Source organism: Pseudopipra pipra, chromosome 11 (assembly GCF_036250125.1).
Source record: "Pseudopipra pipra isolate bDixPip1 chromosome 11, bDixPip1.hap1, whole genome shotgun sequence".
Classification (NCBI taxonomy): domain Eukaryota; kingdom Metazoa; phylum Chordata; class Aves; order Passeriformes; family Pipridae; genus Pseudopipra; species Pseudopipra pipra.
In genome coordinates this window covers 9,177,542-9,205,215 of record NC_087559.1, presented here as the reverse complement: position 1 = coordinate 9,205,215, position 27,674 = coordinate 9,177,542, and the positions used below count along the sequence as shown (strand labels likewise).

At 50.1% G+C, this 27,674-nt stretch overlaps 2 protein-coding genes and 1 long non-coding RNA gene across 5 annotated transcripts in view; 1 reads left to right on the top strand and 2 right to left on the bottom strand.

The window, feature by feature from the left end:
• The window catches only part of FAM107A (family with sequence similarity 107 member A), a 28,488-nt gene extending 23,255 nt beyond the window's left edge, over positions 1 to 5,233 (bottom strand). Inside the window, exon 1 of the mRNA XM_064667345.1 lies at positions 5,018 to 5,233. Coding sequence (XP_064523415.1) covers positions 5,018 to 5,041 — 24 coding nt within the window. The 5' untranslated portion in view covers positions 5,042 to 5,233. The remainder of the gene's footprint in view (positions 1 to 5,017) is intronic.
• A 2,652-nt stretch (positions 5,234 to 7,885) lies between these two features.
• Positions 7,886 to 16,783, bottom strand: FAM3D (FAM3 metabolism regulating signaling molecule D). 3 transcript variants are annotated; one of them, XM_064667342.1, is made up of 11 exons: positions 16,707 to 16,783; positions 13,617 to 13,674; positions 12,794 to 12,860; positions 11,949 to 12,056; positions 11,608 to 11,628; positions 10,855 to 10,978; positions 10,551 to 10,609; positions 10,128 to 10,178; positions 8,776 to 8,860; positions 8,520 to 8,646; positions 7,886 to 8,313 (listed from the first exon to the last, which is right to left on the bottom strand). In XM_064667342.1, exons 3-11 carry the CDS (start codon positions 12,804 to 12,806, stop codon positions 8,224 to 8,226), a joined length of 678 nt encoding a protein of 225 aa, XP_064523412.1. In that variant the 5' UTR covers positions 12,807 to 12,860; positions 13,617 to 13,674; positions 16,707 to 16,783; the 3' UTR covers positions 7,886 to 8,223. The 3 variants fall into 3 exon arrangements, with proteins under 3 accessions (XP_064523412.1, XP_064523411.1, XP_064523413.1); XM_064667341.1 differs by having other exon boundaries at positions 12,794 to 12,920; positions 16,707 to 16,777; XM_064667343.1 differs by lacking the exons at positions 11,608 to 11,628; positions 11,949 to 12,056; positions 12,794 to 12,860; positions 13,617 to 13,674; positions 16,707 to 16,783 and adding an exon at positions 11,100 to 11,215.
• A 2,636-nt stretch (positions 16,784 to 19,419) lies between these two features.
• Positions 19,420 to 25,336, top strand: LOC135420201 (uncharacterized). The gene is made up of 2 exons (XR_010433424.1): positions 19,420 to 19,542; positions 22,248 to 25,336. It is a non-coding gene; the product is annotated as an uncharacterized LOC135420201 (long non-coding RNA).
• The last annotated feature ends 2,338 nt before the right edge of the window (positions 25,337 to 27,674 follow it).

Genomic DNA, 27,674 nt, shown 5'->3' with positions numbered 1-27,674 from the left:
CTAGAATAGCTCCTTAGCTTGTGAAAATGGGGTTTGTGAAAAGTAAGGGCAGAAATACCCCATCAGCCCCAGGCATTTCTGGTAACAAGCTCTCAGGGGAGAGTGGTGTGGTCTGTTCCCTGTGAGCAGCATATGCCACCGGGGTCCTACACAGAGGAGACCCCGAAGGGAAGAGGACAAAAGGGAGGAGGTTTGGAAGTTATCTGGGATAAGATGCCACCTTCCAGGCTGAAAATGCCACCATGGGCTGCAAATGGAGAAGCAGCGAAGGAAGAGGTGAAGCATCCCTGTTATTGCAGGGTTCATGAGGAGGCAGCAGATGCCACTTAAACAAGACCCCCAGGAGCAGAGTGAAGCAGTGAAGCCTTTAATTACTTTAATCCATTTTTATCTGTGGACTGCTGAGCCATCCCAGAGCCAGCAGCTGCAGCATTTCCCATGCAATGATCTTGGTCTCCCCATGAGCACATTGTGCACCTCCCTTCAGTTTGAGCCCTCTCCATGGCTCCCTTGCAAAAGGCAGCATTGGCCAGTGCTGCCCTTGCTCTGGAGGGGCTGGCATCACGCTCCTCTGCGTCCTGCCTTGCACCCTCACCCACAGATCAAACCCCTGTGCCCCAGCTTGTCATGCACAGACTGGTGAGATAAGGCTTGGTCGCCTTACTGGCACAGAGGCTGCGTGTCCCTCTCTGAGTGTGCATCCCCGCGCTGCTTCAGGGCAGAGTCAGCTGCTGGAGCTGGTGTGGGCACCATGGAGCTGACCTTGCACTGTGCTGAAGGGTGCAGCACATCAGCTGCTGACCCAGCGCAGCTGCAGAAGCAGCAGAGCAGGTTGGGGAAGGCTCACTGTGTCCAAATTAGTTCCCTGTCTGCACCGAGCCCATATGAGCTCTCTCAGGACTGAAATGTCAGCCTTTCTGGAGGCAGAGAGTGGGTTATGTTAGATGTTGGAGGTGGTTTACTAGTGCTGTCTGGGTACTCACGGTGGACGGGTAAGAAATAAAGCTGTGGTCTCATTCCAGGAGCTAGAGCAGCCTCAATATAAAGAATTTGACTTCTGAGGTCTGGGATGCCACAGCATTTTATTCTACTTTGAAGGCTACAAAAGCCCAGATCAGTATCTCTGCTTAGAGTCCTCACGTCACCACCTGTGGGATTTTAAAGGGTTGACGAAGAAGAAGGCAAGAGGCAGGTTAAAGTCACCTAAGACAGCTTCTGTGGAGGTTTTGGGACTAGTCCTGACCCAGCTGTCCCACTCTGAGCTGTGTGCTATGTCAGACAGATGAGAGGAGTTACAGGTGTTTGCTGTCTTATGATCCAGAGTTGTTATCTTCTGGGTGTATGTTGTTTTTGCCCAGAAATTGGCTTTTTATCAATAATCTCCCCAGTCTTGAGGCACTTTGGGACTTTACTGCTGTGCTTCTGCAGCTCTCATTCCTGCCCCTCTAAGAAAGGCTTGTTGCAGTCAGCAAACCCTTCTCTCTGAGCAGCACAATACCCCAGGACACTGAAATGTTGTGGTTCCTAGTTGCCATCTGGTTTCTGGATTTGCTCCCGAGGCCAGTGCCACCAAACAGCTGGTGGCATTCAGCTACTCAGGGGCCTTGGCACCTGCAGCCCCTCTTGCTGACATCAGAGCAGCAGCCCTGGGTGGTGAGGGGGGATGGCCGGGGCTGTAATGTCAGAGCAGGCAGGGTCCCTCAGAGGGCTCTCATGCTGCCCAGGCACTGGGATGCTTTGGAAGAGCTGGCAGGACACTGGCTACTGGCTTTCCGAAATACTTGTCTGGGAGAGCCAGTCACTTATTTACCTATTTGAGAGCCTCCTGCTAATGAGGGGCAGAGCATTTATTCTCCCTCCCACCACCTCCCATCTTTTTGCAAAGGAATTTTTTAGGACTTGCTTTTCATTCTGGATCTGAGGGGTTCATTTTTGTAGCCTTCATCTCCCTTATGGCATGTGAATAATATGTATGATCACTGGTGAGAAAAAGAAGCCCTGAAGTGTAATCAGGTGTGTTGGTGGAGAAGCTTGCCAGAAGCCAAAGTTGCTCTGAAAAGGGACTCTGCTCTGGACCAGCAGTGCTGGGGTGGCTGAGGGACATGGTGCATGTCTCTTGTGCCCTGAAAAGATGGGTGGATGAAAGGCCAGAGAGTATATCCCATCTGAGCTGGGACATAGGCTAAAACAGGGGCCAGGCTGTGGGGGTACCCTCCCTAGTGGGGTAAGTTGTGTTTGTGTGGAAATCCCACCAGCAGCTCCCAGAAATGCTTGTCCAGTCCTGCAATGCTCAGATGGAGCAGTTTTTTTTTAAAGGATGTTCTCAAACCCCTGTTTTCAGCATGGGCAGCCAGGTACTGTGGTTGCCTGAACAAGCAGAGCCTTTCTCCCTGGCACTGGCGTGCCGCCTCCTGTTGTTCTAAACCAGCCACAGAGCAAAGCTCCCCTCTCAGCAGCAGGGCTAATCTGGGCTCATCTGACATTAGTGTAAACTGACACTCTTGGGAATTTGGGGACAGAAAACTTTCCCTGGGGAAACAGCCACTATGCAAACCCTGCCTTGAGAAACCGTGGAGAAAAGCAGCGGAGAGGTGCAGGTGCCTGGAAGCCACCTCATCCACTGCCGGGGGGGGGGGCTGGGAGCATCTGCCCTGGCACCCTGGGGAGCTGCTGCTGGGGAGGCTGCACTTGCAGGATTATTTGAAGGGGTTTGTTGAGGTTAGAGGAATGTCAGCCACACTCCTGTCCCCAGTGGGGCTGATGCCCTGCAGAGCAGAGGAACTGGCAGGGAATCAGCACCAGCTCTGCAGCACCCCTGAACCAGCCCCCAGCAAAGTCCTTCCCTTCACTTCAAGCACAGGGTATCCCAGCAAGGGTCTGTGTCTTGCTGGAGTCCTGCTGTTGGCTTGGGCCCACAGGACACTGGTGATACCAGAACAGGTTTTCTGGGAGTAGATGCAGCCTTTGAAAGTAGAAATGTCCTTGGAGCCATGCTGGCAGCCTTTCCGGTGCCTTTTGTTGTGGAGCTGGAGATTGTGTTGCACTCCACAATCCACTACTGTAATCCCCTTGGAGTCCTGTTCTGTTTTAAGTTTAAACAGGGTGCAGCTGAGACTGCTAATGCTGGCGAGGGGTGCAGAGCTTTCATTCTGCTTCGTGCTCCCCTGCAGGTCCTCTGTGGGCTGTAGCTGATGGATGGGGTCATGCCTGCCAGGTTCCTGTGTCCTGAGCTGTGCTGGTTCTGCAAGGGCTGGGGGAAGGAGAGTTTTCCTGCCTATCACTCGGACCCAAGCTGGTCCTCAGGAGGGCTGGATCCTGCTTTCATGCCCACCCTAGAAAGGCAGCAGAAGGAGCTGTCTTGTTTTCATCCCCCATCAGCATCAGCCTAAGGGTAAAGCACTGACCCAGGAGCTCCCAGTCAGACATCCCTGCTTGGTGCCAGCTGGGCAGTGGCACAGGCTTTTGTCAACCCAGGCAACATTTAGGAGGCTGAAATGAGAGTGACATCTCTGACCTTTTGGTACCCATGAAAATAAAACTGTCTCAGAGCTTTTTGGAGCTTCCAGCAAGCTGGTGTGACGGGAGAGCCCGAGATCCCGGCAGTGTTTCAAAGCCAGGCCATTCAGTGCCGGGCTGCAGTGGGATCATGGTGTTTCAGAGAGAGGGAACAGTCAGGAAAGCTGTCCAAAAGCTGTCTGGTCTGGTGGTCAGGAGGCTGGCATGGACTGCTTTGTATGCAGCAGGGCTTAACCGGGTGGCGCTGAGCCAAGCCTGACCTAACCAGCTTATTTCCCTGCTTCCAGTAATGCCTGTACAAATGCGCCGGGGCCTGAAGGTCACAGCCACGTGAGCAGGGGTCTAGGGATTAGCTGTGGGCAGAGCATGGCTCCTCCTGGGTGTGTTGTTGTAGCCCTGAGCCCTGGGAATGGCCATGGCTGGAGTCAGTGTGGCATTGGCACCTCGGATGGGTGTTGGAGAGGCAGGGGTCTGGCTGGGAGCGGCACCTCCTATACCTGGCACTTCTCGGAAGTCCAGAAAAATAGGTAAATGTTTACTAGTCCCATTTCACTTCTAATTTTCCTTCTGGATGTTGGTCACACTGGCCAGTGGGTTGCTTTTTTGCATGTTTTCCCTGCAAGAGTGTCTATCTCTAGTTTTGGAAGAAGGTCCAGCAAGTTTGCAAAATTCTGCAAGGCACCTGTTTTGGAGGTTCCCACACCTCTGAAGGCCACAGCCATGCTCAGCTGAGCATGAAAGATCCCTCCTGCAGCAAAGAGCCAGTGCTGTCCCCATTCCAGTAGAAGTTACTGACCTAGTGTGGTGCACAAGTGCATTTCTCTTAGAGCTGGGAGATGAGCTATGGAAGTCTAATTCCAGATCAGGGCATCATGACTGAATGGTGATGATGCATCTCTAGGCACTGATGTCATCAGCCATGAAAGCAAAATGACATCTAACAGCATCTTCAGCACAACCATCTCTAGCTGCCTCCACAGAGCTCTGACTTCATAAAACTCTGTTTCCACTTGGAGCTGTTTGACCGCTCTCCCCAGGGGATTTGGAGGAGAGGGAGATACGTGTGGGTGCTGTGGGACCTGACCAAGCTCCTCCCTGTCCTGGGAGGGAGCTGGCAGCAATTCCCAGGCCAGGAAACACTCAGAGCTTGTTCTGTAGTGCACCTGTAGGAGACAGCCTGCAAGGCTGCCTGACACATTCGGAACAAACCTGATGTTTCTCCCCAGAAAAGCCAAACTTTTTCTGTCCTATTGCAATGCTCTGATCCCCTCCTTGCTGTCCTGAAAAGCCCAGCAGGCCCCAGTGCTGAGCCCATTAGATGGAATTACTTAATCCGGCCCTGACGAGTGGCACCCACACCCAGGAGCGGGTCCCTTCCCCTCTAATCCCTCGCTGCCATCAGCCGCCTTAGCACGCGCGGGGCAAAACAAGCACCACGTGAGCAGATGGTGCCTTCTCCGTCCTCCCGCCACCACAGCCCTGCATAAAACTGCCCTGTTACCTTCTTCCCGTGAGACGCCCCCATGGTCGGATGTGCTGGCTGCGCTCCACTCTCCGGGGTGTGGGACCAGCCAGCTCTCTGTGGTCACGGCTCCGTTATTCCCGGGGGGATAGGCAGCCGTGCAGCTCCCAGCCCCTCGGCTGCTGCTCCGGGGAGACGTGGGTGAAATCCAGCCTGTCTGTGGTGGGGTCGGGCGGGAAAGCTTGCTTTTTCTCCCTTCTTCCAGCACGTGGAGAACTCATTTTCTTCATGCACCTAAAGGCTGGCTCGCACCCAGGCTCTGCCCGGGCACAAAGGCAGCTTTCATGCTGTGGATGCCCGGTTTCTAAGCCGGGATCCGTATTTTGAGAGGCTGTGGAAGATTACAGTAATTGCACTTGACAGGGCAAGATGTCACAGGATGCGGATTCGCCCAGCTGCGGGCCCGGCACCCGCAGGTCCTTGCCTGTGGCATCTTTCCTCGATGCTCCTTTGGTGCTTTGCTGAAATAAACACCAAAAAATAAAGGAGGATTATCCCTCTGCTATGTGTCTGCATCCTGGCTCTTGGCTCCTGTTGCAGCACTGGATTTTGCAAACTTTGCTCCTGCAAACACCCCAGGCTGCCTCTTTGCTGCTGCAGCGCTGGAGCCTACTGTGACCTCAGGTGAGCCAGATTACCTGAAGCTGCATTCTGGGAGGCTGGGCAGATCAGGCTTGTGTTTGGTGAGGACTCCGGGGGATGTGGCACAGTGAAAACCAGCCAGGTGGGTGCCTGTCCCCTTAGTAATACAGCTTTCGATACGCCAAGGCACTGGAAAACCTCATTTGAGGATTGCTGTCCCTGCAGCCACCGTCCTTTTCAAATCTTCTAAAAAAAATAGCAAGTTCAATTTGACTCCTGAATCCATATTTATACTCTGCCTCCCAGTTTCTGGATATTTGAAAAGCAGTGATTTATTTATCAGGACACAGAGACTTTGGCAGGAATGGCTCTTCAAAACACTGGCTGCTAATGAAGACCCCTGCACAGGAGTTTTACTTTTAGCTCTCTCTATTTCTTGCAAATAGTGATGTACCTTAGTAACTGCTCCATGATGGATTCAGAGCTAGTTTTAACTGCCTGTAGTGTGCCGAAACATAAATTTCCTTTATTTTGGCTCTAAACCAGATTTCTAATGTGCACTGTGAAGGGGTAGGAAGAGTTTCCTGCAGCTGAAAGGGGCTGGTTGTTTTCAGGGCTGTAGTTGATGCTGTGCTCTGGTTTACCCCATGCAGCCACCTTTACAGCTCTTGGGCTGTTTTGAGTTTGGTTTATGAGTGAATCTAGATCCTTTGAGGGGGCTTAAAATAGTTGGCATATTTATGCTGGCAGCACTGCGGGGCTGTGTGATGTGAGGGCTGTTGTGTCTGCTGCCTTGTGTTATTTCTCACTCCTGCCACGGGTAGGGATGATTCAGCGCTTGGGATTAACCACTGTTGTTGCAGCAGATTTAGGGATCGATTTATGGCAGAGGCTTCCCTCTGTGCCATCAGGTGTGTGTTAAGAGCGTGGGAGGATAAGCTGGGATAAAGTACTACACCTCTTGGGGGATTCCTCTGATGGTTGTTTTGGGGTTTTATTTCAGTTTTACCTTTGGAAGTTCTTACAAGTGTTAGACAATTTGTTTGGGGATTTTTCCTTGCTTAGGGAAAACCAGTTGGTGGCGTTGGGTTTTGGATCCAGGGTTTCATCCCTCAGGTGACCAACATAGGACAGGCTGTGTCCTTTCCTGGCCTTATCCTGCCAATGCTCCTCACTTCTGTTGCTCTGGGGTGACCTGAGGGCTCGGATGACTCTGTGAACTGCCTGTCAGGAGCTGTGCTGAGGCTGTTAGAGTCAGAGAAGGCCATGCAGGACAGCCTGTTACCCCCCACAGCTCCAAGTGCTCCAGCAGAAATGCTCCACCGTCACGTTATGCAAAACTGCTGGTCTACTTCAAAGAATGGGGAAAAAACAGATATAATCATCGGAAATTAAAGTCTGTACATGATGCAAATTCATCCCTGTCGGTGATGACAGATAAGCCCGTCTGTCACCGGCACAGCTCCTCTTATCTTAGCAGTGCTGGTGCTCAGGGAGGGTTTGGGAACAGACTGTGCTTGGGTGATGCATCCGGACTTGAGTGAGGGCAAATGCTCCCCCAGGATCTGCTCAGCGCTGGGCAGCAGCCTAGGAACTACTCTAGGAGGAGGACTGCGTGGCTTTTCCAGCCTGCCTTTGGGCAGGGATCTTTCCCCTCCTGGTAGTGTTGGCTGGCCCCAGGTTGGGGTGCAGTTCCTGGAGCAGTTCCAGGTGTGTGTGTGCCTGCAGGGGGGTGCCAGCCTGGGTGCATTATATCGCTCCAGAGTGATGTTGGCTCTGGCTCTCCTGGTAAAAGGCTCCCACCTATTGGTTATGCTGCACAACTTCAGCTACCCAAGACACCTGCACATTCATCCATCTGTCTCTCTCTGAGGCCAAAGTCCGGTTGGCACATCCCTGGCCTTATCCTGATGGGGATGTGTCACAGAGGATTTAGCTTAACCCAGCTAAAGACTTAACCCAGGAAAGATGCAACCAGGTGGAGAACTTGCTTTGGTCTGCAAGTATTAACCTACATTGCTGCATGCCATCCCTGTGGACTTCTGGCCTTATTGTGGCTGTAGGAGACTGTGGGGCATTGGCAAGAGCTCCAGGGGAAAACCACCAAGGTCTGAGCTTGGGATGACTTTACCCTGTGCCATGTGGGGAGGGGGAGCACCCATGTGCAGGGCTGTGGAATGGGTGATGGTGATGCTTGACTGGTGGCAAAGGACCTGGCATGCTGTGCCTGTGGGGGAAAGTGTGGATTACGCTTGAAAATGGAAATGAGAAGGTAGTGTGTTCTAATTAGAAATCTCATTTAAGAAATTTAAAAGACATTCTACAAAGTTTTTAATTTAAAGACAGAAAAATAAAATACCCCAAATCGACCCATAGAGTAGGACAGCTTGGCTGAAACTTGGCCAGGTGTTTGCTCAGGCTCTCCAAGCACTTGTGCAGCTCTTCTCCAAACCCTGCACAGTTCCTGCTGTGAAACAGACGGTTTCTGGGAGCAGGCAGCAGCTGCTGGGCTGTGTGACCGGGAAGTGGAGAGGCTGGGATCTCCACGATGGAGCTGGTGGGACTGGCGGAGGTAGCCCTGTGTGGCAGGCTAGAGCTTGATGCTAATCCATCTTCCTGGGGGCACAGCCCTCCATCTCCAGCAGCTCAGGCCAGCCCTCATATTTATTTGTCTCCTTATCATTTTTGATGTGCTGCAAGAAAAAAGAGAGAGAAAACTAATGAGGAGGTTGGTGGCATAGTGCAAGTTTGCAACGTGGCAGAAGTTGCAGTTTGGCTTGTCGTGGAGGATAATGTCACTGGCCCTTGTCTTCTGCAGACAGGTAGGTGAGATATAGCTTGGGAGGTGCTATGAAGAGGATGGAGCCTCCAGAGCTGGTGTCAGGGGAGGACCACATACCTTTTCAAAGGGGGTCTTGTTCATCAGCCCTTTTGCTCCCAAGAAGACCCAGTTGTCCCGAAAGCCCAGCTCACTCACGTGACTGCTGCCCAGCTCCATGAAACGTGCCCGTACATTGTCATTCATCCTGAAAGAGGGTAAGAGGGTGGCAGTGTGCTACCAGGTGGGTGTCCCCTCCTGTCCCTCTCTGCTGCTGGCAGCTCCCCCAGCTGCAGGTTTTTGGGGAGCCCAGTGTTGCTGCCATGGGCAAACTCACTTTGTGGCAGGATCATCGTAACTTGCTGTCAGCACGAGGGTGCCAGGCCTGATCCCTTGGAGGAAGGTTTCCAGCTTTTTAATGTCTGGGAGAGAAGAGCATTAGGGAGAGAAAAAGGGATTTAGCAGGGACTGTTGTGTGGTAGCTGGGGGAGCCTCCCCTAGGTCACTGGGAAATGCTGGTGCTAGCCAGGATTTGGGGCCATGGACTTGGGGAAGGGTGGGCTCCCAGATGCTGCATTCCCCATCCTATGTTCCCACTTGGGCTTTCCTGCAGCGCCCAGGACTAATGTCCTCCTCTCAGTACAGCTGCAGGGGGGAAATTGCTTCTAAACTTTGCTTGCTAACTGTGAAATCTAGTTATGTGAATTTACTTCCTGACACAAGAAATGAACCTGCCCAGGCACAGAGCTGCCTGCCCTGCAATCATGGCTGTATTGAGGGAACTATTCCTCATCCTGCATCTGTGGGATGCTTGAATCCAATGCCCCATCTAGTGGCACAGGAGCCGACTGCCTTCTCGTTCCCAGTACCTCTTCTATCAAGCATCTTGCTCATGAACTCAGCTGGAAATACCATTATATTGGCGATTCTCCTTAAAAATCCAGAGTTATCAAGAATAAGTGGCAAAACCAAGGAGCATAGAGGGGGACTGATCTCTAGGGAAGGCTTGAACAGAAAAGGGAAAATCAAAAGGACTACAAGGGTGATTTTAACATGTGGTTTTTGATGAGTCCTGCCAAAGCTGCAGAGCGATTTGGTAACAGCTTGGCAACAGTGGTGGGATTTTCAGCATCCAGCATGTCAGTGTCAGCCAGGTGCTGCCCTGGCTCAGGGCATCTATTTGCTGCTAGGAATATTGTCTGAAGCCAGCAGGCACAGGTCTTTGCTGCCATGCTCCTTGTTGGGCCTGGGGGCCGTGTCTCACTGCCATGCCCTGAGCTCCCTCATTTATTCTTCCATGAAAGGCAGGGAAACAAACTGCTGCTCAGCCACCACCAGCATTGCAAGTTGCAAAATATCAGGATTAACTACCTGATCTCAGAAAGTACCTTTCTCAAATCTCGAGTGCCCTGGTCTATTCAGGTTAGTGAAATTATGTTTTCCAGGCTACTGGGTGGACGTAAAAGGAGTGAGAAGCCTATCTTGGATGTGGATGCATTGTGAGGACTCCAGGCTTGATGGCCTCAGGGAAAGCTGGGCTTTTACTGCCCAGGCTGGCAATTCTGGTCAAAGTCCACTCAAATTTATGGTTAAATACATGACAGAGGAGCAGCTGAAGTAGCCAGCAGCCAGCAGTGTTGGTGTGAAGCCTGGCTGGGAACCACTAAGCAGCAGAGTGATGGTGCTCACCTCCAGAGTACATGTCGAATGAGTCAGTTTTCAGGAGCTTCCCAGTTGTTCCTGAAAGATTAAAATTGAAAACAGAGCACAGTGAGTTTGCACTGGGGTGGCTCTAGGCTTTGCCTGGCCATGGGCCAGGAGTTCCTACTCCAAATGCTTTGCTCTTCCCTCAGTGTGTCATATCTTCTGTGTTGCTTGGAGGAGCTCATGGAACTGTCATGCATGTGGAACTGACCCAGGTGGGTTTGTTCCCTTCTCACTGGCAGTGCTTGCAACCATACCTGTGGCTGTGTGCCCCATGCAACAACAAGATGGGCATGCTTTTGGCTCAGCCACAGTGCCTGGGATGGGGTCCCCAGTGGCCTGTTCTCTCCTGGGAGAGGAAGGAAACCTGGCCACGGGGAAAAAGGAGTCAGTGCCCACCCGACTCACCATTCACCAGTGCAATGTTCAGGCCTCTGCCAATGTTGTTTTTGATGCTGCTCATGAGGCTGGAAAGGAAAGCAGAGAGCACAGTGAGTGCAGGGATGCCCTGGAGATGCTGGTGCCAGTGAAACTGTGATGGGGCAAAGAAGCTGGAGACAGCAAAATACTCCAGAAGTGGTAGCAAAGAAATCTATTTACAGAAATTTTTTTAACCACAAATACACTGTGACAGCCACTGATGTGCTTGGCAGAGGCCAAACTGAAGGCCAGGCCAGCCACAGCTGCTCTGTTCCTGCCATGTGCTACTTACACCAAGTCTTCAAAGCAGATGGAAGGTCCCACCACGTTTGCAGCACCACTGATGATCTTGAAGGCAAAATAATTCTGAGGGCAGCTCTTCTGGTTCCCACACTTGTGCCGGGGCAGCTTCTCACCTGCGAGGGAGGAGTGGAGCTGCAAGCCATGGCATTGGCCCCTCAGGGGGACACAGGCCATGCCCCTGAGTGGCTGAGCAGGGCTGGAACTGGGGATAGTGGCCCACTAAGGGGGTAACACCTGGACTGGCTTCTTGCATGAAGGAGGCTTGTCCTGGGGCTGGGACCAGCTTTGTGCTTGAGGTTTACGGTGTGGAGGCCTGGGGTGGGAGGTATGAGTTGGTGCTGCCAGGTGCTGCTCTGGGTGTGAGGTGGCACAGCTGCTGCCATAGGGGTCAGAGGGCTGTGTGCCAGGAGCATTTGGAGCTGGTATCCAAGGCCAGACCCTCAGGGCTTTTCTGCCCAGAGTTTCCCCACTCTTTGCCAAGGCAGGGACCCACCTGGCAGGACCCATGACCTTCCTTCTGTGCCCTGGGGGTGCTTCTGCTGGGGGCAGGGCGATTGCATGAAGGTTTGTGTGCTCACAGAGCCTGCCAAAACCCCACTGCTGTGTGCAATAGCAAATCCTCCTGTGCTTGGGAGGGTGGGATTTTTGCCTTGGCTCTGAGGGCAGCTATCGCGCATCCACCATCACCCCCAACCCTGGAGCGGAGCTGTGGGACAGAGATGAAGTCGAGAGCAGTACTCACTGCTGGGCTTGTTCCTGGCACCTGTGGGTATCAAGCAGGAGGGTTAGACACCCCAGAGAGCAGCTGGCTCTTCCCCAAGCCTGGAGCAGCTGTTCAGGCACCAGGTCCCCAAAACTGTTTCCTATGGCTGCAGGCATCTCTGGACCCACGCTGCCCCAGTGCAGCTTCCCACTATGCTGTCCCCTCCCTGCCCTGGTGGTCAGAGCTAGTGGTTATAGCCTTGGCCAGAGATTGCAAGTGCAAATATTTGTGGCAACTATATCCAGCTCTGGGGGCTGGCTTGCAATGGAACCTCCCACACCCTCCCTCTGATTCTGGCTGGAGCCCCGTTGGTGCCTCACCGAGCCAGCTCCGCAGGCTGATGGTTTTCCAGCTGTGGTGGAAGTACGTCTGCATGATGAACCATGTGCCCAGCAGTGTGATGAGCAGCACCATGCACCGGATCACACCTGCAAGGTGCGGGAGAGGAGCCAGGTGAGAGCAGCAGCCGGGTCAGACCGGGGCATCCCTCTGGTTTCTTGGGAACTTGGTTTGTCTGTCCCAAGGTTACCAGGCTCAGGGTGACAGCCAGTGCTTACATGGTGTGGGAAGGCAGCTAACACTCCTTCACCATCTAAATGGATTCTGATCTCTTAATTAATATCTCTGGAGTATGTGGTGATGCTCAGATAGGCACTACCATTCTACTGGGAGGCACTATTCATATTTCTCTTTACATTAAAGTAAATCTGATAATTACTCAGAGAGCTATGTAAATCCAAATATTTCTTATGTTCCCAGTGCTGGGAAGACTGCTATCCCCCAATTAGTCACTTGCTACAGCCGAGCAGCTGCTGATACAAATGTGATTGGCATTTGGCTTTAAAACAGCGCTCATCAGAGCAAAACGTTCCAGTCCTGCATGGAAAGAGAGTAGAAAAATGTACTTTTATTGCAGCTGAATAGCTCTTATGGAACCAGGAGCGTCTCAATAGCCATCTCTTCCCAGACACAGAAGGTTTCACTGGGAAAAATACAACAGGCTGAAATCTACACAAATCTTGTAAAAACCTCATGCTTACACAAAGGCCTTTTCTCATGTGCCTGGCAGGGAAAGGTCAGGGCTTAGAAGGCATCATGTAAATGAGAAGGAGGCATAAGGAACTGTAGAAGAATGGACAGAGAAAGGTAAATATGTCTCCCTCACCTGATATCCGCATGGTGTTGGGGAGGGAGAGCACAGCTGAGGGGGTGGCCAATGGTCACAGGTCACCCTGAAGAAAAGAAGGCAATGCCATAAAGAATACCTGTAACCCACCAAAGCCAGGCAGATTCTGGATGAAAAGATAATAGCTATGTTTAGTCATATTTGTAATAGCTAAGGCATCATCAAAGATGTACTAATTCCTATCAGGCACATGTGCTTGATGCCACCCTGATAAGTCCTGGCTCTGTATATTAGAGCAGGCTGCACTGATAAAGCTCGATCCCTCTGAAGTCTCAGAACCCTTCCCTGTGTCTGTCTGCTGCTCCCTGTGCTCCTGTTTCTTGTTGTGTTCTTGGTAATGGATCAGATTTTTTCTAGTCTGCTGATGAGGTGGATATTTTCAGTCACAGCTTTGCTGCATTTCCTTCTGGGATGATGCAAAGTAGGTTTTAAATATTAGGGGCTGCAAAATGCTGTCCGAGGGCAAGCTGTGATTTGGCCTTGCCCAGTTAGGGGAACCGCTGGGAAAGAGCTTGTCCTCCTTCAAATCCAAAGGAGAAAGGAAGAAGGGCAGCACCACTGTGCTGGGCAGAGCAGGCAGCTTTGCAGACACCCAACTTAAAACCAGAAATATTCCCACTCGGCCAAATCTTGGAGCAACTTCACCCACAGGGGTGGGGTGTGGTTGTAATTTGGAGCATGAACTATTTCCTTCCCGAGTGAGTCCATCTGCTGCCCTCTCTCCCACTGCCACCCTGACCAAGGGGACAGGCACCCGCCACCCCACGCCCTGGGCTCCCAGGGGCTGGGGACCCACTCCTACCTTTGAAATTCCAGGCTGCAGTCTGGCGAACGTCTCTTGTGGAAACCACCCTGGACTCCTAAGGCAAATTGTCACTTGTGAGATGGGTGCTGGTTAATGAGCCTCCTGGTTAATGAGCCTGATGTTAACTGAACAGCCCTATAAGTGCTGTTTGACAGAAAATTTGTAAAAGGGCCGTGCTGAGAGTTGCTTTTCCTGTTTGATGGGTAAATAAGGAGCAACAGGTTTTAGCAGGGCTGGGTTGAATGTTGATTTCAGGCTGCTGCGTCATGAGGAAGCAGAGAAGAGCTTTCCCTCCTGCCCAGCCCTGCTCCGGGTCCCCTCCCAGGGCTTGCCGTGTTACTGACCGTGGCTGTGGTGCGTGTCCTGCCTTGAACCCCTGGCCGGATGGACCTGCATCCCCCCTCAGTGCCCTGATATGATGCTCCCCTTGGTTTTCCCTACACCCAGGGGCAGGTTGCAGCATCATTGTCTGGGGCTTTTAGGCAGCCCCTCAGTGATGTTTCAGGTGTCTGGAGCCCAGCACTGCTCCCCCATGAGACCCCTCCGCTGTGCCCATGTCTGCTGGGACACCGCAGCAAGGAGGATATGCTGGAGCTGCTCCAGCAGGGAATTATGAGCTTCCCATGGGAGACTGGCCTGTCTGTGTTTTAAAGGAGGCCTTGGAAGGTATTTCTGTACCCTAGGGTATCATGACAGTGTGTTTTTGGTAGTGTATCAGCCGAGCTCGCAGCTTCCCAGCAGAATCGCCCTTCTCTGCCCAGCAGCTATTCCTCCCAGAGGAAGGGGCCTGTGAACAGGAATCTGTCCCTGTGGGAGGTGTCAGGGGGGTCTGTGATTCCCACAGCCCTTCTCCACACCACCTTGTCCTGGTCCATCCCAGCCCCCAGCACGGTATCTCTGAAACAGATTTTAAAACTTGTGATGGAGCTGGGATTAACAGGCCCATTTCACTGAGCTGGTAGAAGAGCCACAGACCTGAAAAAGGATGGTTTAAAGGTTTTGGAGGATGAATGCTGCCTGTGGCTGGATCTGGAGAGGCAGTACCAGGCTCTTCCCTTTTGCTCCTTTCAACATGAAGTTCTGCTTGTTAAACACAGGGACACTATCCCAGTCCTGGCTCCCCCATGCCAGTGCCTGATCTAGTGATGGGGTCAGAAAATGGGGGCAGTCCTCAGAATCCCACTTGGCAAGACACAAGAACTTCAAAATTGGTATTGGTTTGCTTCTGGAGCTTGTTGACTTCCCCCCAAGTGCCATGAGCAGAGCCTGGAGCTGGTGAGGATTCAGACCTGGACTGTGATTTGGACACAGTGAGTGGAGCAAAACTCCACTGGGTTTGCAAAACCCTCCCTGTTTGGTCCCCACCTCTACAGTGACCATTGGCCTCACAGGGGCCCATTGCATAGTTCTCTCCTTTACCAAATTGTGGGTTTTCTATGCACATACTGATTTCATTGCAGAGGAAGAGAAATGGAAAAATAAACCAATAAATGCTTTAGGGAAGTGATATATTTATTTGGGCTGTTTATCTTCACCTTAATCCCAGATAAAATTTATTGGGTGAAGTCCCTAGGCGGTGAAAATCCTGGAACCTGATTGCATTACAAGAGAGTAACCATGTCCTGTTATTTATATTACATTATTTTATAATTGTTTGCACTGAATAGTTTTTTTCTTCCTAGTGTTGTGCCAGAATAAAAGGCACCTGTGCTCTGACATCTGCCAGAGACCTGCTGGCAGGCGATGAAGAAAGGAAGGAACTATATCAGGTGTTAAACAGAGTTATTTGTCTAATAAACATGAAATTATTTGCTTAAAAAGCATTCCAGGAACAAAAAAGTTCTTGGACAAATATTGCTAAAAAGGTTCATGGTGTTGTAAGGCAAAGGCTGCGCCCCAGCCTGCTCTGGACGGAAGTGCCGCTTAGCAGAGCTGAGTTAATTGCTGTCAAGAAGAAACACAGTTTGGATTTCCAGGATTCAGCAGGTGAATGTTCTGTTGCCTCCTGACACTGCAGGAAAACTTTACTTTGCTTCCCCACAAACTCCTGCCTTTTTTTTCTATTTTTTTTTCTGCTTTTGAGCCCTACATGTCCCTCTGTTTCCCAGCAGGTCCCTGACTGGGCACAGCATTTTGCTGTGGGGTGGGGCTGGGGCTCCAGAGAGAGTGACTGCCCACACCAATTGAGTCACCCCTCCAACAGTCAGGTTTTCCTGCAAAATTGAATGCAGAGGTGCAGAGGAGGGACCGGTGTTGGGTGGGTGCACATCCACCCCGTGTTCAGGGTTTATCCCACCACAGGAGAATGGAGGGTGCTACACTGCCATTTTCAGTCTCAAAAGGAGTCAATCTGACTGAGTTTTGCCAGCTTACTCAACTGGAGGGGGCTGTTTGCCAGAGGGCTTATAAATTCCTCTGCTCATAAAAATGCTTGGCCAGCTGCTGGATCCACCAAATGGCTGGAGAGGACATCCTATGGCAAAACTGCCCCCAGCACAATCCAGTAGTTATCCGGGGTGTTGACCAATGTTTGCTGCTTTCTACCAGGAAGCACTTGCCACCTCATGTCCTCCTTCCCTTCCATCTAGTCTGGTTTCTCGAAACTCCAGATGATGTCATCAGTTTTTTAAAGAGAATATTTCCCTCTCTATTGGTGCTGTGTGGGCAGCAAGACTGAGTCTCTTTCAGCAGTGCAAGAAAAAATACATGATAACCTGAGAAGCAGCCTGATCTTGGACAAACCACACACTCTGCACAGTGAACATCCTGCAAATTCATCCATAGCCATGACGGATAAAGGGCTTTGACCTGGACCCCACATCACACAGCTGATTCCACCACATTACAAATCCCTGTTAACACAGGTAGTTCATTAGTTCTGACCATGAAACCAGCACAGTTGCATCTCATAGAAGGAATGCCAGTGCACGGGGCTTCCCCTTCTCCTCCTGCCTACAAGAAGGAGGAACAACCAAAAGCTTGCCCATGCAACCTTCTAACCTGCCAGCAAGTAAAAAGAAATGCATTACTTCAGTCATGCTCTAGAAACCACATTTCCCCAGTCAGGGATGGGACAAGTCTACATACCTTTCAGCGTCCCAGCTGTGCTGTCCCTCTCTGCAGGCTGTGTGGGTGCTGGGGCGTCCCGGGGAGCTGGGGTACCATGTGCTGGGCAGTGTGGCAGTGCAGCTGCCAAGTCTGCCCAGCCCTCTGTGACTCATGGTACCTCCCTGAGCCTTATCTCACCGCCCGGTGTGGGGCTGAGCACCCGGCGTGTCAGCCCACAGGGAGCAGTGACTGGCAGTGGTTGGGAGCAGCTGTTCCATGGGAGGGAGGAAACAGTAATTCCTGTGGCCATGACCTCATGTGTTTCTTTTGGAGGTTTTCTCTACTTTGGCACTCACTTTTTTGGCACATCAGAAGAGAAAAACCTCTCTGGGGGCGGTCACCAACCTGACTCTCTGCTCTTGCACCACACCAGCACACCGGGCAGCGTGGCTGATGCAGGATTCTGCAATGGGAGCGGGTGGGCAGGAAGCCAGGCCTGGTGTTCCCCAATCTGGAGTAAAGCCAGAATAACCTGATCTGGCAGGATTTCCCCCTGGCTGTGCTGCACGTGTTCGGGCTGCCCCTGAGCGCTGCTTCGCTGCCTCTCATTTGCAGGAGGCTGGAGGTTCCTTTTTCAAGTAAGCGTTTATTTATTCAGCAACAGGCCTGAACTCTGAAGGAGTCCTGAGTTAACTACAGATATAGATTTAGGCTGTTTTCTTTTTAATCATTTATTGTTATTATTATGGTTCTGAAGGAAGAAACCACTCCTTGGAGACTCCAGCCCTGCAGTTAGCACTAGAGGCCCTATATATTTTCAAAAGCTGAACCTCATTTACCTGCCAGCAAGAATAAAAGTGTTCCCATTCCTTCTTTCCTTTTTCTTTTCCATTCCTATCACTTAGAAGAACCAAATGGCTTCTCTTGGAGCTTTTAAAGCAATTTTCATTCCAGAACCAGTGGAGGAAATGCAGGGCTGGCAGCAGCAGCACTGTCTTTGGACTGCGGCTTGCAGAGGGCTGGAGCAGAACCCCTGAGGGACCAGTGCCTCTCCCTGGTAATTAGTTTAATACCTGAGGGTGATCTCTGCATAAAGCTGTGCACTGAGCTTTTCTTTGCTTCTCTCCAGCTCTGGTCCCCAGAGCTGGGCAAGGGGTGCAGGGGGTGCTGAACACCAGGGGAAATCAAAGACCCCTAAACCAAATCCTTCCAGATAGGGAGCAGAAAAGCAAACACATGCTTGGGCTCTGCACTGGGATAATTATTGCCCTCAGAAGGAAATTTTAGCTGCGGTGAGAGTCTAAGCTTAAACAGTACAGTCTAAATCAAAACCCTTCTCTCTCTCCAGGGAAATATCCTTCCCATTAGTTTGTTTAGCTGCTGGCAATAACCGGCTCAGCTCAATAACCAAGTGCCCCAAGCCCCGGCGTGCCACAGCACGTGTCCCTGCTCCATCCACCCGCTTCCCACCCATCCAGGAGCTGGCCTATGGCATGGGGATTGTAGTGCCCTGGGGGAGGTCAGTTATGTGATGAATTTCTCCTCCTGCTTCAAGGCACCTGAGGCCTCTGAGTCCTCTATGGAGATGGAGGTATTGCTGCTGCTTGCAGAGGAAATGAGCAAAAACCATCAGCAGGGCCAGGAGCCTCATCATCACAACAAAGAAATCTTGCTTGAAATGCCTCTGCTCTCTGGAACTGCACATTTCATTCAAGATGTTTCTCTAAAACCACAGGAAAAGATGGGGAGCTGTGCGCTTTCCTCATGGGATGTGGCTATGGCACAGCTCAAGTGCTGGTGCTGGCATGGAGAGCCCTTTTGTCCCATTCCTGCATCCTGTGGTAGCCCAGGTTTTGCCCATCCAATGTGGCACACAGCAGAAGGGGGCTTTTAAATGGGGGCTTTTTTAATGCCACCTAGCTTTAGTGAATGTGTCAAGTGCTGGGAACAGGACACCAGCTTCATCTCAACACAGCAAACAATTAACTGGTGCAGTGCAATGGAATCACATCAGACTCATCCTCAGGCTCCCCCCAGGGGTTCTGTGTGATGCAGAGAAAGAGAAATTAAGAAAAAATAATAGATGTGATGTCAAAAAGGTGCCAAGGTGGGGAATGAGCAGTCTGTGGTGCAAAGTCACTGCACTGTGATGAGCACCCTGGTAGAATTGGCAGGAGTGGGCTGGTACGCAAGGAGCTGCTCTCCTCATCCTCCTCATCCTCCCTCCGTGTGCCAGTGCTGGGTGTGTGGCCCCTCAGCGGATGGTGGGAAGCCTTGGGGCACTGGTGGCTCCTGCCAAATAACCCCAGTGGCTGCAGGACTGTCCCTCCCAGGACATGAAAGCTCAGCATCAGGAGGTTTCCCCAAAGATCCCTTGCCTATGGGGCTCTGCAGTGGCCAGGGACACGCTGCTTTTCAGGGATGTGCTCTCTGGGATGAAGTCATGACAAATTCTCTTAGGAAAGGTTTGGCCACTGCCACTTTGCAAACTTTGTCCTGACAAGCACTGTGGGTGTATGGATTCTGATTGCTCCTGCCGAGCTAAGCCCCGTACTGCAGATGTTAAGTGTAGCACCTTCGAACAACCTGTAACTTCTGGGTTTATGTAGTGTTAAACATCATCTACGCTTCCTGCACAACATGTGCCACAGGTGGGTGAGGGCGAGGGTTGTCTCTGCAGCCCACACCTTCCACCTGTGCTGCTCTGGGGGGTTATTCACCCACCAATAAACCATCCTGTTCCTGTACTCACCTCTCCTCTCCCACTTTCGCAGAGGTCAGTAACTAGCATTATTTCATTACCTCAAGAGTGAATCATGCCAGCAAACTGCCGGGAAACACATCCCATCGGTTTCCGGAGTGACCGAGCATCCGGGTGAGACGCGGCAGGGTTACCCTGTGCCAGATGAGAACTGTGTGAGGACAAAGTTTGATAGGAGGGTTGTTATAACAATATTGGGCAAGCAGGTGAAGACGCAGTTTCACCAGCGGAGACAGGACGTGTTTGGCTGGGCAGGGGCTGGTGCGCGGTGGTGTCCCCGGCAGCGCGGCGGTGCCGGCTATTGGGGGTGCTGTTGTGTAGCGCATCCTGCGCCCGGCCGAGCCCGGCGCACAGCCCACTGCCGGCTTTGCCGCCAGGAGAGAAAAATAAATAAGGGAAATCATAACCGCTTTTACTATTAAAAGAGAAATTAGCTCGGGCAGTGCTAAGCCCCCGGTCTGCGGGCCCAGTGCAGCCAATCTGCTTTTATTGTTTTGCAGGACTCCTCTGCAACTGAACGATGACAAATACCAGGAATTAGCACAGTGTAATTACTCCGTATTAGCTGAATTCACAGTATAGAGACAGATCATAAACAGCCATTGATTATTCCTAATTTCACATTTTTACCATTCTGAATTGCAGCAATTATGCCTGTCCGAGGGAATTAGCTTCCCTTTCAACCCCGCAGATTCGCAGTCACTGCCCTTCCTTTAAGAGACTTTTTCACCGCTGAAAAAAAAAAGAACATTTAGCACAAATCCCTACAAATCCCTCCCTACTTCTGCAACAAAATGCCCTCCCCGCCCCGCCCCCTATAGTCCCCAGATCCCTCTGGCTTTACAGTCCAAAGGTTGCTCCTTTTGCTGCCAGCTGCCTCAAAACACAGGTGGGGGCTTGGTGCTCATTCCACCCTGCGTGGTTGCAGAGGCCATTGGCAGTCCCGGCTCTTGGTGAGAGTGTTGCTTGTGGGAAGGGGCTTTGGCAGCACCAAGGCTCACGGTCCGTCTCCTCTTGCTGGTTCGTCCATGCAAGCAGCGCTCATGTTTAGGCATCATCTCTTTTTTGAAACATGGTTGCAGGCCAGGACATGATTTCCAAGAGCTAATTTGCACCTCCAGGGAAATCGTGTTGGGGAGCCTGTGCCTCCAGCTGGGTAACGCCTGTGCCCTCCCCAGACAAGATCTGTGAGAGAGGCTGGTAAACTTCATCATTTTCTTGTTACAGACTGCAAGCAGTATTAAAAAATGAATGTAGATATAAATTATTAATATTTGCATGGGAAATTTCTAACCCTATTAGTATCATATCATTAAATTTGTTTCTTATGCACAGGCAGTGATTTCATTACAAAGGGTAGCAGAGCGTAATGTCAGCTCTGCAACTCTGATTCGGTCAATTAATGATGAGAGGGGAAAGATCCTGTTGTTTACTTATGGCAGGGCCTTTGGGACTTTTCCTTTTGCTTTGCCCCTGGTATATACTGAGAGGTGATGGGTGACTGCCACCAGCCACGTGATGCACTCACAGATGAGCTGGAGTGTTAAGCTGGAGCTGAGGGGGCTCAGCTTGGGGAAAAGGAGACTCAGGGGGAACGTTATTGCTCTCTACAACTATCTGAAATGAGATTGTAGCCAGGTGGGCATCAGTCTCTTCTCCCAAGCAACAGGACAAGAGGAAATGGCCTTAAACTGCACTAAGGGAGTTTTAGTTTGGATATTACAAACAATTTCTTCACCAAAAGGGTTGTCAAGCCCTGGAACAGGCTGCCCAGGGAAGTGGTTGAGTCATCATCCTTGGAGGGATTTAAAAGATGTGTAGATGTGGCTCTTGGGGACATGGTTTAGTGGTGGACTGGGCAGTGCTAAGGGAACAGCTGGACGCAATGATCTAAGAGGTTTTTTTCCAGCTTAAACAACCCTATGATTACAAGATTCTATAAAGGGATGAGGGTCTGAAAAGCCTCTGGTCCAAAGCACTTCCAACTGCTGGTATGGGACAGGGAGTTATTTATTCCAGGCAGTGACTGTGGCCATCGAGCAGCAGCAGCAGTTTTTTATTGCATCCATTCCTAGGACACTGAAGAAAGATTATGTATGCTTGCATCATGCCAGCTTTTTATTAGATTGCAGGCAGGGGTTAAACTGATCCTTGTCAGCACAAATATAATGCCCAGGGTGATGGGAGCAGCATAAATTGAGGACAAGAGGTGGCCGCTTTTACCGCTGCTCTCAAGAATGCTCTGCTGTTTTACTGCATCGTTCACTCTTTAATTGGGACATTTCCCTCTGGCCAGGGGATGTCTTTCCTTTTTTGCCAATGAGGTGCAATAAATAAGTGGCCTGAGACACAGACTCTGAGGGGAGGTGAAGTGCAGAGGGCAGTTGAGTGACAGTAGCAGAGCCCTTTGAATCTCCCCAGTTTGGCACAGTGGCATCTATTTTGGTAAATCTTCCCAAACCTGGGGACATAGGGGCTGTCCCATAGTAGGGAGGGGTCCACAGTGGTACAAGGCACACAGGTGCTCTGTTTTTCACCTCCATTTTTTCCAGAGTATTCATGTCAGGAGGTGTACTCAGGTCCCAGGTGTGGGTCAGTAGGGTGGCAGGAAATCACTAATAACACCACGGGTGGGGGTTGGATCCCTCAATGGGCCATTCACTCAAGAGCTGGGCTTGATGATCCTTGTTGGTCCCTTCCAACTCAGAATATTCTGTGAGACCTGTGAAAATACACTGTAGTTATTGTCAGAGGTACCTTTTCTGATTTGGTGGATGACGTAGTGGGAAGCCCTCAGAGGTGACCCATTGTCCTCGCAGGGAATCCTCTTTCGGGAAGAGAATTGATCCTCCTGAGTTTTGGACAAGCAGCCCATGCTGGTCTGAACACCCTCCGTAGCTACAAAGGTATGTGAGGATACAGTTTCCAGCTACGACACTGTTAAAAAGACATGTACACACATCTTGCAGAAAACCAGAAAAGCCTTTGAGCTGCAGCTTCCAGGTACAGGTCCAGCTCCTCAGCACCGTGGTGAAATGACACCTTGCTCAGGTGAGTACAGAAGTGTGGGTAAGCAGGTGAACCACCCAGTAGGTAGCTCGGAGCAATATAACAGCCCTCTTGCCATTGGGAGCCATGGCACAGGCTTTGGATTTGCGGCCAGAGCCAAATTGCATTGACTCTGGTCTCTGTGAATCTGGTTAATGTGGCTGCCAATCTGGGGCATGTGCAGCCCCCCAAACCCTGCATGCCATGGGGGTCTGGCACATGGACACCTCGGCTTGGGGCTGCATTGCAGCTGGGGGGTAAATAAGGTCCTCATTCAGCTGTCCTGTTATTTTTATTTACCCACAGTAGTAGATTAATTAGATGTCTTCCACCCCCACTCCCCACCCTCCCTGTGCTGGTAGCAGAGGAAATTCTGCCTTTGTGCTGCTAATGGACCTCACTGATCCAGTAAACATTACAGTACAGACAAAATGTCTCTTTAAGAGTGCAATAGAAATTCAAACTCTCCACCGAGAACAAAGCCAGTGGGACTTTTTGCCTCTCCTGTTTTTATTGTATTCTGTAACATTTGTAAAGTAGATCACTTTTATCGAGGGAGTCTATCTTCTCTCCCAAGCTGTAATTCCTAGACTTCTTATAGAAGATTTCTGCTCACAAAGGAAATAAAAGATAGAAATATGATGCTCTCTGACATTTGAACACACTACTGAGAATCTGAATTAAAAGGAACAGACCCAGAAAGTATCATTTATACAGCAATCAACTTTAAAAAGTCACCATCTGCTAAGAGTTACCACCCAGTGTAGCTGTGTCTTTATTGCTAGACGGAGAATAGGAAATAACTCAGGGAACTCTCCTGCACCTGCCGGGTTTTTCCTGGCTCCGTGCACACACTGAGCCGCGATGGCCGGTGTGCCGTGGGGCGCCTATTGCAACTCTCCTTTTACTCCAGCTCACTACAGAAAATAAATCTGAATACAGGTGCCCTTAGGAGGAATGATTTGGGGTTGTTCAAGTTATAGGTCAGTGACAGATTTTCAGAAAGTCTAAAGGGAAAAAGAAATGACCAGAGCTGGACCGAAGGACCTGGCTGGGGTTTATATTTAGAAATATGATTTTTTTTTTTCTTGCTTTCTGCTCACCTCCTTACTGTTCCCCTGCCCCAATGACATTTCCTGGCTTCTCAGAGCCTTTTCTAGTTTTGTCTTCCTATTTCAATGCAATCGATCATGATATTACCAAATTCTTTGCTCTGTGAAACCTGACTAGTGCTCTCCTTGCCATTTTTTGCCTCGTTTTGGTCTTCCACTGCTTATTGTCTCCTAGAAAGGTTGTGAACTTTTTGATACAAAAATTTGCCATCAAATTTTATGTCTTCCACCAAGACCACTCTGTGTTCAGGTGATTCTTAGCACAATTTAGTCCCCTGTGCCACTCAGCCCAGTGTCACTCTCTCTGTCTTGGCAATCATGATGGTTTCCCTCTGACCTCTCCATGGACAAGATTCAGTTATGCCAACACAGTTTTGAGTCTTTGGTCTCTTGGAGTGAACTGGGAACTGAGTTACATTCACGAGGTATATCAGCTGAAAAAGCATGAAAACACTTGCACAAGTTATTTCTGCATTGTCTGCCTTGAGTTTTGTACAACAGCACCAGGCACTGGGAGGCTGTCATGGCTTTCCCCCTCCACATTTTCCATCACTATGCAACATTTATCATAGTCTGCTTGGGTCAGAAGCAAAGGAAGCAAAAGTGGGGAAATGAATAAAGGAAAACACCCGTGTATTTGCAAGTTTCCTTTGTGCCTGTGCCATCTCTGAGCCCCATCACAGCCAGTGCTGATGAGGGGCATCATCCCATTTTGACCTGATGCACCACCACAGACCATGGCAGGCAATTGTATCCATCTCTCCTTTTAGGACTTTTAGGCTTCCTTTCCAAGATACTGTCCTGTTGCAGAGGCTGAGTAAGGGATGGTAGAAAGTCTTTGGTGACATGTTAGTTTGTGCCTGGTGGGGAAAAATATCTTTCAGCCTCACTCTTAGTTATCCATTCCTGTGTGTCTCTCTAGCATTGTGCTGGGCTTTGGGAATGAGAGTGCCTGCAGTCCTTGTTGACTTACTTTCAGAGTTTTAATTGCATTTAATCACAATGGTCTAATTAAAGTTTGGAGGCTTTATTTGAGGGCAATAAATTAGTTAAACTAACTGTGGCTTGTTGTATACAGAGATACCCTTCATTTGGCAGAAGGGCAGCCAACACATGCGCTGATAACAAACATTTCCAGCCTGACCCATGGGTCTGGAGTGCCCATATTCCTGGGGCTTGATGGTTGGTATTGCAAGATGTGGGGCTGTGTCTTCTGGTGGCTTTCTATCATCATCTTTATCATCACTCATATAATCTCATTTATTGCAAAATGAAATAGCTCTTTAAAAGATGGGAATCCGGTATGAAGCACATAAACCTGCACAGGGGCAGTTGCCAAGCGCCAAAATTGTCTGTTCAAGGTTAACTTTTACATTTTTAAGCGCCTTTTAGATGGGGATAAACCTCAGGAAGTTTCAGAAAGCAGGGTGACACTGTCTTGAAGGACATCAAATAACATCTTTATTTTTCCCTGTAAATCAGCTGCCTTGGGAACCCACACTACCATTTTGTTGGTGACCTGCTTTGGATTTATCACTAGGAAAAATCGACATGCACTGAATTGTCTATAATCCTTCCTCAGATGGAGGGGATTGAACGAGCTGGGATTTTGTTTCTTTGTTGAGATGAAATGTAATTACTTTATGGGCTTTGCATGGTGTGTTAAATTCTGCCAATACTAAAGTGTGATACAAGCTATAGAACTGTGTCTGTTGCTGAAGATTTATGGAATAAAAGGTATAATTTCACACTTCACTGCATTTTATTTTGAAGTTGGATGTTGATGTGCTTTTCAGTTGTTTAGATGTGTTTATTTAGCCTTTACTCTTGGTTAGACAAGTATGCTGAGGGATTTGATGAGCAAGAGGCTGGAGCTGTCTTCCTCACTTTCCCAAGTTGATGCCTGAGAAAGCATGAGGTCCCATGCTGGAGCCTTGACCCAGCATCCCTCACAGTGAAAACACACCAACAGCTCAAGCACTACAGTCTTAGAGGGTGAAAAGTCTTTCTTCTGTCTGCTGTATTTCAATAGTTTATGTTTCTCCAATAGCTTTGCAGTGCACAAGAGGATGTTCAGCAGCGACACGGTTCAAAGCATCACAGCAGTGGCTTGGTCCTGGAGCGAATGGCTGATGCTACTAAAGGAAATGGCAAAATGTGCAAAAGCCCAAATTCTTCCAATATTTTTCAGGCCAGACTGGCCAAACATGAGGGGCATTTGTGTAACACGATGAACTTGATTACATGATAACAGATTACCAGTGAGTGACACTGTTCTCCCAGTTCTAGAGCACCCAAAAACTCCCTGCTGGTGAGACTCCTTATAGCTGGTCTCCTGTGTTTGACTCTAGAGAACTGGTGACAGAACTAATGGCTCCCCTTAATGAATGAATACACACAGAGAATAGCTGCACCAAGCTGGTTGCAAACTGCCTGCACTTCTGTCTGCACTTATTTGAAAACTGTGTGACTTTAATATCCATCAACTTCCATGCAGGGCAGCATCACAACCAGTTCATTTTTAGGAACTATTCCATGTGCCATCCAGTACCCCTGGCTAATTGCTTGAAAAACTCTAAAGAAATTTTTTCATGCAGCTCCACAAGAAAAATACATTTACTTTCCCCCCTTTTGTTCCCACTTCCAACAGTCACTAAGTATCCATCCAGGAACTGCATGGAGAAGTGGTGCAGTTCCTGAGGTGAACTGTCCCTAGTGGGCGAGAGTCAAGAACTTCGGGCTGCCAGGGGTCCCTCACCCCAGTTCTGCCATCCTTGGGAAGGGAAAATGTTAATCCAGACTAAAGACACTCATATTTCAACAGCCCATGACACCCAAGCTCCTCATGCTGCCTGCACTGTGGTGAGGTGCTCTTCTTAATACCTCAGCAATTCTTTCTCACATAATGTAAGTTTGAAGACACTGGCAAGCTACTGGTAAATAACTGCTGTCCAACACATCAAGGGTGTGTGCTGGGGAGCAGCACTGTTTGCACCGAGGCTGTTGGCCCTGGCTGTGGAGGTGCATCATCACCCAGTGCACTCCATCCCACCAAACCATTTCCCCGGAGCTTATCAGCATCTTTGTCCTTTGAGTGACTCTCCCATATCCAGTGTTAAACCACTCTTCCAGGAGGAACAACTGCTATTTCAAGAAAGATTCTGCTTTTGGACAGGACTGACTAAAAATAGTCCAGATCCAAGCAGCCATTGGTGAGCTTCCAGCGTGCCTCAGCCGTAAAGCTCCAACATGAGGAGGCTGTTCCTGTAAGAGCCGTCTCATAATGTGGTGCTGGAGGAGAGTTACAGGAAAGGGCCACCCTGTTCCTGGCTCTGTGTCCACAGCAGGTTTAGGAGACAGCGAGTGACTCCCTGGCCCTGCAAGAGCCCTTGTATGGCATTGTGGGGCTTTCTGCTGCTGTGGGCTGTCAGCTGCCACCCGGCCACCAACACCTCTCTGGTGCTGCACATGCAGAGCAGCTCCCCAGAGCACCCCAGGGCTCTCCTGCCTGACCCACTGGCGCTCACGCACACCCAGCTGAGCAACACCAATCTATAGATACTTTCTCCTGGTAATAACTACTGGACCTGCCTCGAAAGAGAAGTCCCTTAGCGAATCCAGCACTGAGTTAAACTGAACTGAAGCTGCTTTAGAATCAGGGGAGGGGCTTCTGCAAAACGGGCACTGCAGCCACTGTGCCTGTGTACCTGCTCATCAGGGTGTTTGCTGCCTTGTTACAGGTAATAAATGACTATTATTAATATAAATTTCATTTTTTCCCCTACTAATTCCCTGAACTCATCAGCCTTTTCTGGTAATAAGATTCCTCCCTTGTGCCCTGTTTCACCTGGTTTAATATTACTTCATGAGGTTTATCTCCTAGAAAACATTGCAGTGCACTGGAAAACTCTGGGATAGAGCTCCGTGGGGTATGTACACACACAGCTCACAGCTCTCTCCAAGGCAACCCACGCAAGATGTGCTGATGCTGTGCTTCACAGCAGCATCTTGATTTTAACTATTTAATAAAGGCTTACAACTACTTTTTTAGAGAGCCTGCATCTATAATTATTTTCTTCATGAAGT